The 14774-nt window shown below is 42.1% G+C and overlaps 1 protein-coding gene across 2 annotated transcripts in view; it reads right to left on the bottom strand.

Annotated features, from left to right (window-relative positions):
- LOC107124284 (chromosome unknown open reading frame, human C1orf116) overlaps positions 1 to 13495 on the bottom strand; it is a 19633-nt gene extending 6138 nt beyond the window's left edge. Inside the window, exons 1-2 of one of the 2 annotated variants that reach the window (XM_015427710.1) lie at positions 13426 to 13495; positions 752 to 908 (exon numbers count right to left, since the gene is read on the bottom strand). In XM_015427710.1, coding sequence (XP_015283196.1) covers positions 752 to 865 — 114 coding nt within the window. In that variant the 5' untranslated portion in view covers positions 866 to 908; positions 13426 to 13495. Of the gene's footprint in view, positions 1 to 751; positions 909 to 13163; positions 13193 to 13425 lie in introns of those variants that run through there. The other variant, XM_015427718.1, reaches the window with a different exon arrangement.
- Positions 13496 to 14774: the final 1279 nt, after the last annotated feature.

A 14774-nucleotide genomic window follows, 5' to 3' on the forward strand; every position in this document is an offset into this window, starting at 1 on the left:
AAAGAGTGTGAGAGAGGGAGACAGGAGGAAGCAAAGGTGTGAAGAATAGGATAACCATTCGGCAAGTTTCTTGCGGGTCTCCACTTGTATGTAGTATTTTCAACTAAAACAGGAAGTAGTTCACCTTTCTTGTATCTGTATTTGTATCAAAAAGCCACTGTGGGCAGATGACAAATATATCCTTCCACATACTTAAGGGACAGAAATCCATCCCATTCTGAAAGTTACAAAGTGAGAAAATGAAACCTTGCAGGAATGGATTGTGCAAATTTATATGGCATTCTTGAGAAACAAAGTCATTAAATCTTCTCAAATACACAGTCTGAATATCTCTATTATATACGTTTTGAAAAATCAAATGTCTATTTCCCCTGGTCGTGGTCATGAAATGGGGATGTACAGGCTTTGTCTGTGAAAAGCTCAAACATCCAGCAGATTCTTTGAAAATATCAATGTTGGGGCCATAAAGGCTGAAAAGCATATATATCATTCAGAACTTAAGAGACAGTTGCTGTTTGGTACACATAGCTTTCTCTGCAATGACCTTGACCTTGTGGAACTAACCGCTTATCAGCCCTCACTCCTCAAACAGCTAAATTCAGAAATACTGCCCCCAAAAGTTATTCCCTTGCTTTTGGCCAAGTTTTTAATTAAGTTTAAATTATTATTTCTTAGGGTTTTGGTAGTTTGTCTTGCTGGTTTATGCTGCAAACTATCTTGACTCTTCACAGTAGGTAGAACAGAAGTTTACCATTCCAGAGTGGCTGGATTCATTGCTGATCATACTGTCACAGCTGTCTGCACTGCCAACAACTGCTGCAGGAACTGGGTCAGTTGTCCCTACCCACAAGTCCTTCTTAGGCATATCACAAGTCAAACAAGATATCTGCAAATATGACCCAAGAGTTCTGGAGAGGAAAGAAAAACAAGATACAACTTTTATTTATATGCCTCCCTTTCTTCTGTCTGCTCAAGACTTCAAAACATGATAAGAAAAAAAGCGTTATCCTATAAAAATACAGCAAGTTGCTATATTTACCATTCAAGAATTTTTAGCAAATATCTATTTTAAACATATATTCTATATGTCATATGTAATAGTACAGCATTTTATATATATTCTACAATACCATATTAAGCAGTCCTCAAATTCACAAGCTTATTGTGTCTACCAGAATGAATACACTATCAATTTTGTATAGAATTTATTAGTTAGCTTCTTTCAGTGTGTAAAATTTGTTTACCAGTTAGTACTTGCCAACACCTATTCCTTCAAAATGTAAAGAATACCCTTCATCAATATACTGACTTTAGTTATACAACCACAAACTGAAAGTATTTCATAGAATCATAGAAACATAGAGTTGGAAGGGGGCATACAGGCCATCTAGTCCAACCCCCTGCTCAATGCAGGATCAGCCTAGAGCAAAATTGGCCTGAAGAAAAATGGCTTCCTGACCCCAGCATGGCAACCAGCATTTCCCTGGGCGTGTAAGAAAGGGCCACAAGAACTAAGTTCTGAGGTAACCCTTCCTGCCCTCTCTCTCATGATCTGCTTAAGTTCACAGAATCAGCATTGTTGTCAGATTGCTGTCTAGCCTCTGTTTGAAAACCTCCAAAAAAGGAGAGCCCACCATATCCCAAGGAAGCCTGTTCCACTGAGGAACTGCTCTATCAGGAAGTTCTTCTTAATTTGTAGCCAAAAACTCTTCTGATTTAATTTCAACCTGTTGGTTCTGGTCCGACCTTCTGGGGCAACAGAAAACAACTCTTCACCATCCTCCCCATGACAGCCCTTCAAGTACTTGATGATGGTTATCATGTCACCGCTCAGTCATCTCTCCAGGCCAACCATGACCAGGCTAAGTCATAGGACTTGGTCTCCAGACCCCACACCATCCTCATTGCCCTCCTCTGGCTACATTCCAGCTTGTCTATATCCTTCTTAAATTGTGGTGCCCAAAACTGAACACAATACTCTAGGTAAGGTCTAACCAGAGCAGAGTAAAGCGATACCATCACTTCGCGTGATCTGGACACTATATTTCTGTTGATACAGCCCAAAATCACATTTGCCTTTTTAGCTACCACATCCCACGGCTGACTCATGTTCATTGTATGGTACACTAAGACCCCTAGATCCTTTTCGCACATAATACTGTCAAGACAAGTCTCCCCCATCCTATAATTATGCATTTGATTTTCCTACCTAAATGCAGAACTTTACATTTATCCCCACTGAAATTCATTTTATTTGTTCTAGCAGTTTTCCAGCCTGTCAAGATCATCCTGTAACTTGACTCTGTCTTCTACTGTATTTGCTTCCCTGCCCTCCCCACTCTTGAGCTCTGCATAATCATGTCAGAACTATGCTTTACAATTGTCCCACATTGTCTGTGTGAGGTGGATAGTATTTACAATGTATGTGTGAAACAAGGTTGGTGAAAGACTACTTACAAATAGGGATGTGCATTCGGTTCATCGGAACCGAATGCACCCCTGAAAATGGCCCATTTGGGTCCATTTCAGGCTGCTGCAGGCTGATTCAGATTCTCTGACCTGAATCGGCTTGCCGCCGAAATTTGGCTGCAATGCGGCCCCATTATATCCTATGGGCCATTGAAGTCAATGGTGAAAACATAGGGTACATTCTGGGGGCTGGAGGGGAGGGGGTTTGAGGGAGAGGCTCCAAACTTGCAGGGTAGCTGCTGGAGCCTCTCCCCAAGATATCCACCAAGGTTCAAAAACATTGGACCAGGGGGTCCAATTCTATGGGCTCCCAAACAGGTTGCCCCCATCCCCTCCATCCCCTTTAAGCCGCTGCTTAAAGACTGCCAAGGAGGGGGAGTTCACCACCTCCCTAGGCAGCTGATTCCACTGTTGTGTAACTCTGACGGTAAAAAAGTTTTTCCTAATATCCAGCCAGTACCTTCCCACCCTTAATTTAAACCCATTATTGTGAGTCCTCTCCTCTGCTGCCAACAGGAACAGCTCCCTACCCTGCCTACCATACCCTTCAAATACTTAAAGAGAGCAATCACGTTTCCCCCTCAACCTCCTCTTCTCCAGACTAAACATTCTCAACTCCTTCAGCCTTTCCTCATAGGGCTTGGTCTCCAGGCCTCCAATCATCCTCATTGCTCTCTTCTTCATCCACTCCATTCTGTCCTATTATCATAGGTAATGCCTGTTGATAGACCTATCCCCCATGAATCTGTCTAATCCCTTCTTAAAAACCACTTAAGCCAGTAGTGATGACCACATCCGGAGGCACTTGGCTCCAGAAAAATTACAGTGTTGACTGAAAGTACTTCCCTTTTTTTGTCCTGAATTATTGCCTATCACTTTCATTGACTGATAATGCGGGGATTTCCTATATTTCTCCAAGTTTATGATAGGTCAGCTTACCAAAGGTATACATAATTGTCAAAGATCACTAAAAAGGTTAAACTTCTCAAGACCATCTAGCAATCATTACCTCTTATAAGCCACTAACACTGGAAAAGCACAGATCATTAAATAATTCAAGGCTGTCAACTATAGGAAACATGTGCCTATTTACTTAGGGAAGAGGCCAGGGTGTGGGTGTGTGTATATACCTGACACATGCCTCACATTCTTTAAAGAAACTGAGAACAGACATCAACAGTATTGGTAGGAATAGATGGCTTCTTTTTACAGAGAGCCCATCCAGACAGCTTCTTTGTTTTTTAGAAAAATTATTTTATTTATTGTGTTGGGTTCTTGGTGTGAAATAGACAAGTGATGTGAGACATGTCCTGGGGAGGACTGGACAAGTACTGGCCTTCTTTCCCTCCCCACCCCCCTTTGCTTCCCACCTTTCTTCCACATTGGGGACTCAAGGTGACTTATGTATTATTCCCAGGAGATCCATACCTGTTCAGCTTCATCAGGGCACCTGCTTTATGTACCTTCCCGTCATACTGTGGGATAAGCAGAGGTCAAGCACACTAGTCTTGGCTGTGGGAAGTAGGTTCTGAAATACACTGAGTGAATGTGAGCTGCTATTTTTCCTGCTGGGAAAAACGGATTGGTTGCCCTTAAAGAGCAAACAGGAGTGGAGGTGGGGAATGGGATCAGAAACAGTGCAGGAGAAGAGAGCTAATGGCTCACATACACAAGATTTGTCCACAGATCTACCACAGGGGTTCATCCAGACTTTAGACATGTGCAGAGAATTCTAGACAGAATACAGGAGGCTGAGATTCAGCCTAATGTCTACCCAGCTCTGAAAAAAATAGAAATAGGTGTGGGTAGGGGAGAAAGGCATTTACAGGGGAGAATCGGCAGGCACGGTGTGTGTGTGTGTGTGAACTATCCTTCTAAGTCTTCTGCAGTAAGTGAGCTTATTTATTCTCATTATCTCTGCAAACAAAAGTTTGGGAACACATTTGCCAAAACAACTTCAGCTCCATTCTGACTTGAGCTAGTGAAAACCTGCCCAGCAAGGCCACAGCCAACCACAGAGAAACAACAGGCACCTTCAAATAATCTAGTGTCATCATTCTGTGTGTCACATTCTCCATGATTTGAGAATCAGGAAAGTGCTATAAGCTTGTGCATTTCTGCACAGATCCTATTGTTGCATTTGGGAGGGAAAACCCACTGGCATGAGGGAGGAGGAGGGTGGGACCCACAGCAAAGAAGGAGGGGGGAAGAACAGACCCTGAAGGCTCAGCAGAGACCTCTTGGGAAACAGAGCTAAATTTCAGGCACCTGTCTTCTCTGCATTCCCCCCCCCTCACTGTTTTGTTGTATCACTTTAGTATTACATCTGCATTAGAGCCAACTATGGTTAGAAGAACTAACTATGACTTGCAAATCCACTTTAAACTGCGGTTTAAAGACTCCCAACTAAAATTAGCCCTAGATGACAAAAGGCTGAAACATGGCTGGAGAAAATTATGGGATGCACATAGTCTCACAACACATTTCCATGGCACAGTCCCTAGCCTGAAATCTTGTGCACATTATAGCACTCTGGACCTAGCTGGGCCACCTCAAACAGTGCTGGCTACAGCCATAGCCTGACTTCTCAGTGGAAAGTTTAGCGTTGCAGAACACAGATTGAGATCTCTAGTTCTCTAGTGCTGCTCAGGTCTCTCCTTTCTCAACCCCTTACAGAGGATAGGCATAAGCTTCAGGCCTGAAGCATTTTTCATTTAAAAAAAATCCTTCCCTCAAGTTTTACAAATCCCTAGGCAATCTTTCCCGGGTCAGCCATTTTCAGATCCAAGTCATTACATGGTTTGGGGGGCATCATACAGCTTCTAGTGAAACAACTAATGGGCTAGCCCAAGATTATGCTGCAAAACCAACAGCAGAGACAAGGAGAACATGTCCCTTTGGTCTATTCCTACCACTCCCTCCCCAAACTGTGCTAACTACATTAGGCCATGATTCCTTGCAAGGATGCAGCCACAAGCTCTGTAACCAGTAAGACATGTTTCCAGTTCCACTCCTTTGCTCTGCCCCTGTACAGTCATGCAGCACACAGGAATGGGAGCCTACTCCCTCTTTAGAAGCTCAGCAGTCCTGAATAGCTGCTTTGCAAATGAAGTCATTTTATTTGTAACTAGGTGCTACAGCAACTATTTAAAAAAAATAAGATGTACAAGTATGTCATCACTCCAGAGAACAATACTGCTCAATGAGGAAACAACTTGTATTACAAGGTGCAATCCATTTCACAAGCCCACCTACTGGCCATCTCACCCTCTCTCACCAGGACCTGAGAGGGTCCTGAAAGGACAGGTCCTACTTAGGGATTTAAAGTAAGAGGTTAACCTGCATTGTGTAAGAAACTGGCTGCATTCAGTTGTTAAGATGCACTCGAATTGCTCAGCACAAGCTATTGCTGAAAGCAACTAATTCCAGTTCCTCAGGTGGAAGTCAGGAAGGTGACCAGGCTGAGGTGCATGGCTTACGTTCCAGAACTCAACACTTATGGTAGAGAATTTGGATAAGATGGTAGCTAGCAAGGCAGCCAGGATGGACAAGTTGAGAAGACTCAGAAGCTTTAGAGCCATGTGCTAGGTGGCTAAAGTAATCTGGAGTCAGTGTTCCCTCTAAGCTGAGTTAGTGTGAGCTAGCTCACAGTTTTTTTAGCCTCCAGCTCACACATTTGTCTTAGCTCAGGAAGGATGGGTCCAGAGCAAATTAATTTATGCAGTAGCAAAATTGCCCACTCAAAACTTTAATGCCAGTGGCTCACAAAGTAGAATTTTTGCTCACAAGACTCCACAGCTTAGAAGGAGCATTGCCTGGAGTATCAGTATGTGACATGAAGAGTTGGTTCAATAATCAGTAAACTTCATGTCACAGTAAACTTATAGACAGACCTTGTGTGTCATGGCACCAAAGCCATTTAGCAGATCAAATGAAGAATATTTCCCCACCAAGACTCTGAGGCAGCCCATTTTCATGTGAGCAGAAGATCCAGTGCATATAGGAAGGCACAAACTCAGGATTGCTCATTATTCTAAGCAATCATGCACTAAAGTTAAACAATTGGAGGCTGCAGTCACACACACTAAGGTCCTGTCCATACGAGGCCTTTTGGGCCGGGAGCGGGACGGAACGGGGGCGGAGCAAACGGGCGCGATCCCACCGCAACATCTGGGAAGCGTACCGTCTCCGTCCCTGATCCGGCCCTTCCAGCGCTGCTCCACTCCAAAAAAGAACCACCTACCGAGGTGGTTCTTTTCGAAGGGCCGCAGCAACGCTGACCGTGGGATCGCCGGCACGTCCTTGCGCCGGCGCATCCCTGGCTCCTGGCCGAACTGCGCATGTGTGAGCATGCGCAGTTCGCCAGGCTCCCCTCCCCACCGTCGCTTTGTCCCCGGCATCTGATCGTGCCGGGGAGCGACGGCGCCGCGGCTCGGGGGATCCGTGAGATCCCGCCGCGCCGTCTCAACTTTGCTGCGGCTCACATTAGACGCAATTCGAGCGTCCTTTTCCCTGCCGTGTGGCAGGGACCTAAGTAACCCACATTTGATCCACTTTCAATGCACTTTCTAATTGGATTTTGCCAGTTCACACAGTAAAATCCAGTTGGAAAGTGCACTGAAAATAGATTTAAAGTGGATTATATAATGTGTGTGACTGCAGCCGTAGTCTACTTTAATGTTTCTTGCCTGCATCCCCTTCCTTGCATTGCATTTCTTCTACCTTTGTAATCCACTTTTTTGGCATTGTTAATGGAAGGTCATGCCTTAAACGGCTTTCTGTTTGCATTGTTTTATAATTCTGTAAACCTAGTCCTATTGCATATTTATTAGATGTCTTATGCTGTCTGATCAAATTTTTTAAGTAGTTTGTAATCTGCTTTGAATTGTAATCTCAACAAGAATGGCGGGCTACAAATCAAGTCTATAAATAGATATTAACATGGCCCAGAATAATTACATGTTTAAGGCTGCTGGTTTCTAGGGAGGTACCCAATTCTATATGAGATATCCTTAAAGATACAAACTCCTCTGCACATAATTTCCTTCCAGTAACATGGATCATTCCTAGTCTTTTCCTTCCAGTGACAGACCTCACTAGAGGCTTAAGGGGCCAGAAGCCATAAAGCTTTGCATGTGGTGGCCATGAACCTAGTCTTCATAAAACTAGACTTCTAGATTAAGTTAGTTTACATGCATCCCATCCCCAACTACAACTAGATTATGAATAAAACTGGTGATTTCAGGATTTGAAACAGTTAAAACCAGTAAGCTGCTAATATTATGCAGTTGGTCATTGCACATGCTTCAACTACCTTCCCTCAAATAGCCATTCTATTGCAGAGATATTTCCCCCTAGGCATTTATTAGTTTGTTATTGGAAAATATTTCCCCCACCAAATATCATGTTTGTTGCAAAAGTGAGTTATGTACAGAATGCATTTGTGAGATTCATTCACCTCACTAGCTGAATGATGTGCAATGTTATTTCCAACATATCACACCATGTTGTGATGCCATTTTAAATGTTCCCTGAAGGTTTTTGTAAGTATCAGCAGCCAGTAGCTTGAGGAAAGGAAACTCAATCACTTCCGCTTCTATGTTACTCCCTTCTTATTCCTTGTTGGCTGGATCCAAACTAGATTAGCAGAATCAGTATTTAGTAATTTAGCAATTCCCACAAATACCCACTTCAGACCCCATGTCATTCCTTGGGATCCCCCTATCTCCCAGGAACAGCATTTCAGGAAAATTAGCAAGCTGCAGCAAAAGGTGGATGCAGAAAGAGAAAATGTAGACTATATGTAACCCATTCCATCCTATGCTGGAGCATATCTCTGTTATTTGTATATTTATTTAACAGGTGGTGGTCTGTAGCCGGCAAACTAAATTTTATGTTTGTTTTTAAAGTGAAAGTTTGCTTGTACAAAAGAATCAATTAAATATAAGCAATAGGAGGGAGCCCCCATACACTATTTTACAACTTTACTGAAATTATTCATCAATATGCATTCATTTTATCTTTGTCTTCACTTGGGATTTTTTTGTGATGGTACTCACCAATACCAAGTACTGGCATCTTTTGGGTGGGGACTCTCCCAAGTCCTGATGAAGGAATTCTTGGACACAACTTTATATATGAATACCAGAACCTTTTTATTTTTACAAACAAATAAAAAGCCCAAACAAAAAACAAACAAATGATGGAATTAACTCCTGGATTAGCCTATACTTCCTGGAGAAATACTTTCCTGCCCAACTGTATTTTGCAAGTATGTAGAAGAAATAGCCACAACTAGAAAGGCAATGAAAGAAAAAAAGGAAGAAATGGGGAACAACTAGAAAGACAATGGAAGAAAAAAGGAAGGAATGGGGAAATAATGCAATAAAACTGCCCTTCTTGCTAGCATGCAGATATCTTAATCTATTTTTAAGACACTGTGTGATTACAAGTTTGTACAAACAGAAGGAACCCCCCCAGCTGTACCCATTTACTATATTGCACACTATTCTGGAGTGGCCTTTGATCTTCCAAAGCAGATGTTTGGGGGTACATAAGACTTGAGTGAGAAAGAGGCAGGAAAGTCCTGTTGCACAGAGCCCAATGTGTGGTTATCTGGATAAAAATAATAATTTGCTTATTGGGATTATGTACAAAGGTATCAGGAAGATGCCTCAGAGACTTACCAAAATTCATTACTAATCCAAAGTGTAAACCATAAGTCTCCCTTCTAGAATTTAGATGAACAAACATGCATCCAAAAAAATGTAAAGGTTTGGGGCACCATACCTGGATTGGATAGCCCAGAGACTGTCCACTATTGATAAAACTCACATTACAATCACAAACACCAACACTTGCAGGACATCACAGAACTCAGAGCCCAAATGTAAAGGATAGGGCTTAGGAGCTAACAAAGGTGGAGCTATTCGTAGCTCAAAAAATCTGAAACATTAAATATTAACTAACATTTTGAAACCAACAATTCAGCGATACTGGATGTGTACATATGACATAGTAGTAAAATATGTTCCTGATACATTGCTGCTTATTCTTAAGGAAGTAAAACTAGGGGCGTACCCAACACTCACAATGCAATCCTATGCAGAGTTACTCTAGTTTAAACCATCTATTTCAATAGGCTTAGACTGGAATAACTCTGCACACGATTGCACTGTTAACTGATATGCATACATGAGCCAGTGCAAGGAGATGGTATTGCAATCTTTACTCTGTGACCTTCGGTTACGTGGGAGTCTTTTAATCCTCTATGAAATGTCAAATCTGTCTAAGCCAATTTCTTTAAAAATCCTAATAGGGAGGGAAGGGTCATTAGACACAGGAAGATAAGTATTTAAGTGAACCAGTGCCAGAGCAGAGCCAGGAATTATTAAAGATTAACAGAGAGAGAGAGAGAGCGCGCCTACAGAGCACAAGTTGTACTGCTGGGTTTTTTGTTTTTGTTTTTTGCAGTGACAAGAGATGAGATTGCTTGCGTTACAACTGTGTTCATAATCATAATTCTATATGATATGGGTTGTCACTATCTCAGTCTTTATTAAAAATGGTCATAGACCAACACAAGTCACAATTCCCATAATTTACAGTAAATATAAGTACAATAAAGTAGGTAATCAATAATTAAATGAGCAAATAATTCTTCAGTACCTAAAACTTTCTGATGAATTTTACAAGCTGTAGTGCAAAATTTCACACTGAGAACTGTAACCTGTGGATTTTCACCTATAAGTAGCATTCTGGCGTACGTCATATCTGAACAACAAGGATATCTACTAAGCAAAGGAAGAATAAACTCTGAGTGACTCTCTTGGTAAAAAGGGCAGTGAAGGGAAACGTGTCTTATTCTTTCAGTTTCCCCTGTGCCACAGAGGCAAGACCTATCTACCATAGGGGCCTTATTGTATCATCCCTCCAGTACCACAGAGGGGAGTACTTGCCCTCTGGCAAGAGAGAATGCTCTCCATTGACTAGGAATCTCCGGTTGAAAGAGATAGTAAGTGGCTGGGGTGGCTACATGCCTAGAACTCTCTGAGGCCAGAAAGGTTGGTGATCTCTCTACATCGCCCTGCCACTCAATGTCCAACAACCTTTGCTTTAAAATTAGTTTTGCCTGATTGAACGAACCCCATTTCTAAAATGGAATGAGGGGAGAAGCCCAGACTCCTCAGCTTGTTATTTATTGCCTTTAACCACGAGGATTGGTAACTGTCGCTGAGATTCAAGAGAGAAGCCCTGAGGATTGTAATTTAGCTTTAGCTAAAGGTTAATGGAGGCAAGACGCACCCTGGCCGAAAGTTTAACTAAACCAGTTTCCAGGCAAAAATATGCATTAGAGACGCAGCGAGGCACTTGATGGGCTGCTCTTAAGAATTCTGATTGCACTCCATCCAAGGGTGCCAAACAGGAAGATGGAGGCCCAAGTGTTGTTCCATATAAAAGTTGAGCCAATGTTTTGGCCTGCAATAATTTAAGAGCAGCTGGTATGTGTGCATAGGAATTTGACAATGGCATGGGCAGATTCTTGGCCAGCATTGGCTATGTATTCAGAGTGTGCTTTTCTCACCCCAGAGGCTTGCAATACTACCTCCAGGTACTTAAAACTGGCCACCTGTTCTATCTTGTGGCCATTAATACTCCATACCCTGATTTTGGGTCTCTTGCCAAATGCCATGATTTTATTTTTGATGATTTATTACTAAATGATCATCAGCTTGTCACTAGAAGGGCATTATAAAGGGCTTGTTCACTATACTGACATAAATGGTATTCCCAAGAGGGGAGACACATAAATGTTGCTTTACTGACAAATTCAAAGGTGCATTTTCCACTTCCCAAGGAATAGAGCCTTCCTTTCTACAATCATTAGTCACACCCATAAATAATTCCTAAAGAATCAGACTAAGAGTGCCAATCTTGAGCAGAAAGTCTTTCCCCATTTTCATTTATGCACTACCTATACCACTGAAACTAAACATGCACATTTACCAACTAGAGTTACAAGTACCAGTACCTTCCCTCAGTGAAAAATAAAACTTAAAATGAGGAATTAAGCCTTGCCTCTCTTAGAGTCTAACACTTTCCTAAGATTTTTAACCGACTGGTATGAATTCTGACCCATTAAGCTGAACACAGCAAACCAACACTTTGATAATCTTTCCTGTACAGGAGGACTGCCACACATCCAGCAGGTTGCAGTACACAGATGGTGAACTATACTCAGCTTAGTGGATCATAAACTGTTCAGGCCTTTTCTCACAACATCCCTGCTCATAGGCATGGGGTCAGTAAGGCACTGTGGCTACCAAGTTTGGATCATATATCACCAGTTACAGTCCTTGCCCAGAAGAGATTTTAGATTTCAGCATCACATTTGCTTTTGAGTCACAATGCTGCAGAGATTTTTCAGGTGTACATCAGTTCAGATAGCCATCCTATGCTCATGTCCTTGCTAGTATGCTTACCAGTTATGATTATTAAAGTTGTCAGACCTCTGGGAACACTGATTAACACTCAAGTTGCTTGTACTGGAAACCAAATGAGCAAATCAGACTGACATAAGTGTGGCGTCTCTACTGGAAGAAAAGCTGCACACATATACACATGCATGTATAAATCAATCTGCCTTATGCTGAATCTGTTCTTTGGTCCATCAACTTCAGTGTCATCTGTTCAAGCTGGCAGTGGCTCCCAGGGTCTCAGGCAGAGGTCTTTCATATCATGTAGGCTTCTAGACCTGATCCTTAACTGGGCATGCCAGGGATTGAACCTGGGACCTTCTGCACGCCAATCAGATGCTCTACCACTGAGCCACAGCCCCTCATGTACTACTGATGTAGTGCATGTGATGCTATTGGAATTTAGCCTGTCATGATTAGAGGATAACTACCAGGAGTATGCTACTTATCCCTGCAAAATCTGTTACTTATAGTGATCATTTCACATCATTTTAATGTCAGGAAATGACTAGTAGTTTATTTTGTAGGGATTCTCCTCCTCTCCCCCATGCAAATGTATCCTAATGCAGCTCAGTGGACCAATATCTGATCAAGGAACTCCATGCAATTTAAATCAGTGTATATTTTAAAAAATAATAATAAATCTCCATGCCATGCCTGCATATATTTTTATAATAAGCAACATTCTAATAAATGGAAGGAACGCTGTCTATTGTATAATAAGAACACAACCCTTTTAATTCATCTGCATGAGGAAAGTCATAACTTCAACCCATTTGCCAACTCCTACAATATTGTTTTGCTCAAAACACAGAAGGTGCTGAATGTATACAGCATGCCTCCAAACCTCTAGCCACTTTTACATGAACAGCTAGTTACAGCTAGGGATCTCCACAACCTGAGCTACATAGGATCAGATTACAGCACATACACACTTAGCTTATTTGACTGCACTTAATTTACAACATAGCCTCCCTTTCTCCACACTGATACAATGTTAAAATATTTTCTTTTAAAGCCTGCATTGAAAATGGATTAGAATGCCATGAGCCACTGCATTCTTCAACTGCCTTTTGTCCTCATCACTGCAAACAAAAAGATACTGTCATCTTTTTCACCTTTTCAGGCTATCCTGCTGCCTTCCTACTGAAGAGGACATATAGGTTGCTCAATATTTTCTGAACAGTGAGTATGAAAAGAGGAAACAGTTCCACTTACCACTAAAGAATCAATTTAAGAGGCTTTGGTAAAGTAACAACTACAGTCCGTATGACTTATTTTCACCAGGAAGCACAAACCTTTCTGTAATCCTCTAGCTGTCCAAATATTTCAACAGGAATAGCAGCAAGCAACATATTGACAGCCCACAAAAGTATACAAGCTTCTTCTTCCAGAACCAGCTACCTATCACATATTTGCACCACTGTGCAAGAACACTCCTTATCGTGAGCAAACATAGTTTGGTTAGAATTTAACTTACCTTACAGAGGAAATAAAAACCAATTCCAAGTACTCTGCTATATACTAGCACTTGCTCTGCTCTTTTCATGACCTCCCACTGACTTACCTAGACAGGTAAATTCCTCCTCTACCTGTCATCACTCCACCCTGCTGCTGACTCCCAACCAATCACACATCCTCCTCCAAACTCCCCATTCCAGCTGTTCCGAAAAGAAGGGGGAGGAGAGATTAAAGAGCTCTTGGCCAACTACATTTTTCAGTTCTAAACCTTGGCAGCCAGAAGTGAAGCAAAAGAAGTAATTTTGTTAAGATAAACCCTTTTGACACTAGAACAAGACTGTTGTATATTATTTGAATTGTGCAGGGAATAGAGAAAGGGTTTCTGTCTTCCAATTGTCCATAGAAATGAAAATAAAAGCCATTTAATAGCAAGGAATCACATTAATCAGTCGGGGGATGGGGGCTCCTGCCAGGACATGATCCTCCGAGAAGCAGAGTGAATGTATCACATTTTGAAGAACTGATCATTGGACCTTTGCAGTTGCTGTCTTGGTTAGAGCTGCTCCCTTTCTGCCATCCCAGCTGCAAGGATAAAAATTCCTCTCCAGTCAGCCTGCTTAGATCCAAGCTCTCTTAGTAAGATGATTTGATTCATTTCCTGCTATTGTGCATGCAGCTTTCTGTCTTTCATCTGAGAACTTTTTGTTGTTCAGTTGCACAGTCAAGTCCGACTCTTCACGAACCCATGGACCACATCATACCTACTGTTGTATAATACTGAAGATACTGTGATTCAGGGGGCTATTGTTTCAAATCTCACATCAGCCGTAATGCTATAGGAGCCCTCAGGCAAGTTACTTTCTTGGCCTTGATCTCTCATCTGAATATGGGGATATTACTTGCCCCACTTTACAGGGCTATTATAAGACTTACTGTTACATTATGAATACTTCAAACAATTAAAGCTAAAATGCTCTTTTATATATTTACTAGGAATAAGGCTCGTTGTGGAAATAAATACAATGAGCTCTAGAAAGAGGCTCTGGGCGGGTGCCCTGACCTTGGGCACTCAGTGTCAATTCGCTGTGGTGACCTCAGCAGGGTATAATGACACAGAGCTTACCGTTTTCTCCAAGGGAACTGATATCTGCCATCTGAAGAGCAGTTGTAATGCTGAGTGATCTCCAGCCCTCCCCTGGAGATTGGCAACAATGGTTCCCCAGGAGGAAATAGCTGGCTTGGAGGGTAGAGTCTATGGCACTGTACCTGTCTGAGGTCCCACCCCTCCACAAACCCCACTCTCTCCAGGCTCCATCCCTCAAATCTCCAGGAATTTCCCAACTTGGAGGTGGCAATCCTATCTTCTTC

The sequence above is a fragment of the Gekko japonicus genome, unplaced genomic scaffold (assembly GCF_001447785.1).
Source record: "Gekko japonicus isolate JY-2015 unplaced genomic scaffold, Gekko_japonicus_V1.1 scaffold413, whole genome shotgun sequence".
In the NCBI taxonomy this organism is placed as follows: Eukaryota; Metazoa; Chordata; class Lepidosauria; order Squamata; family Gekkonidae; genus Gekko; species Gekko japonicus.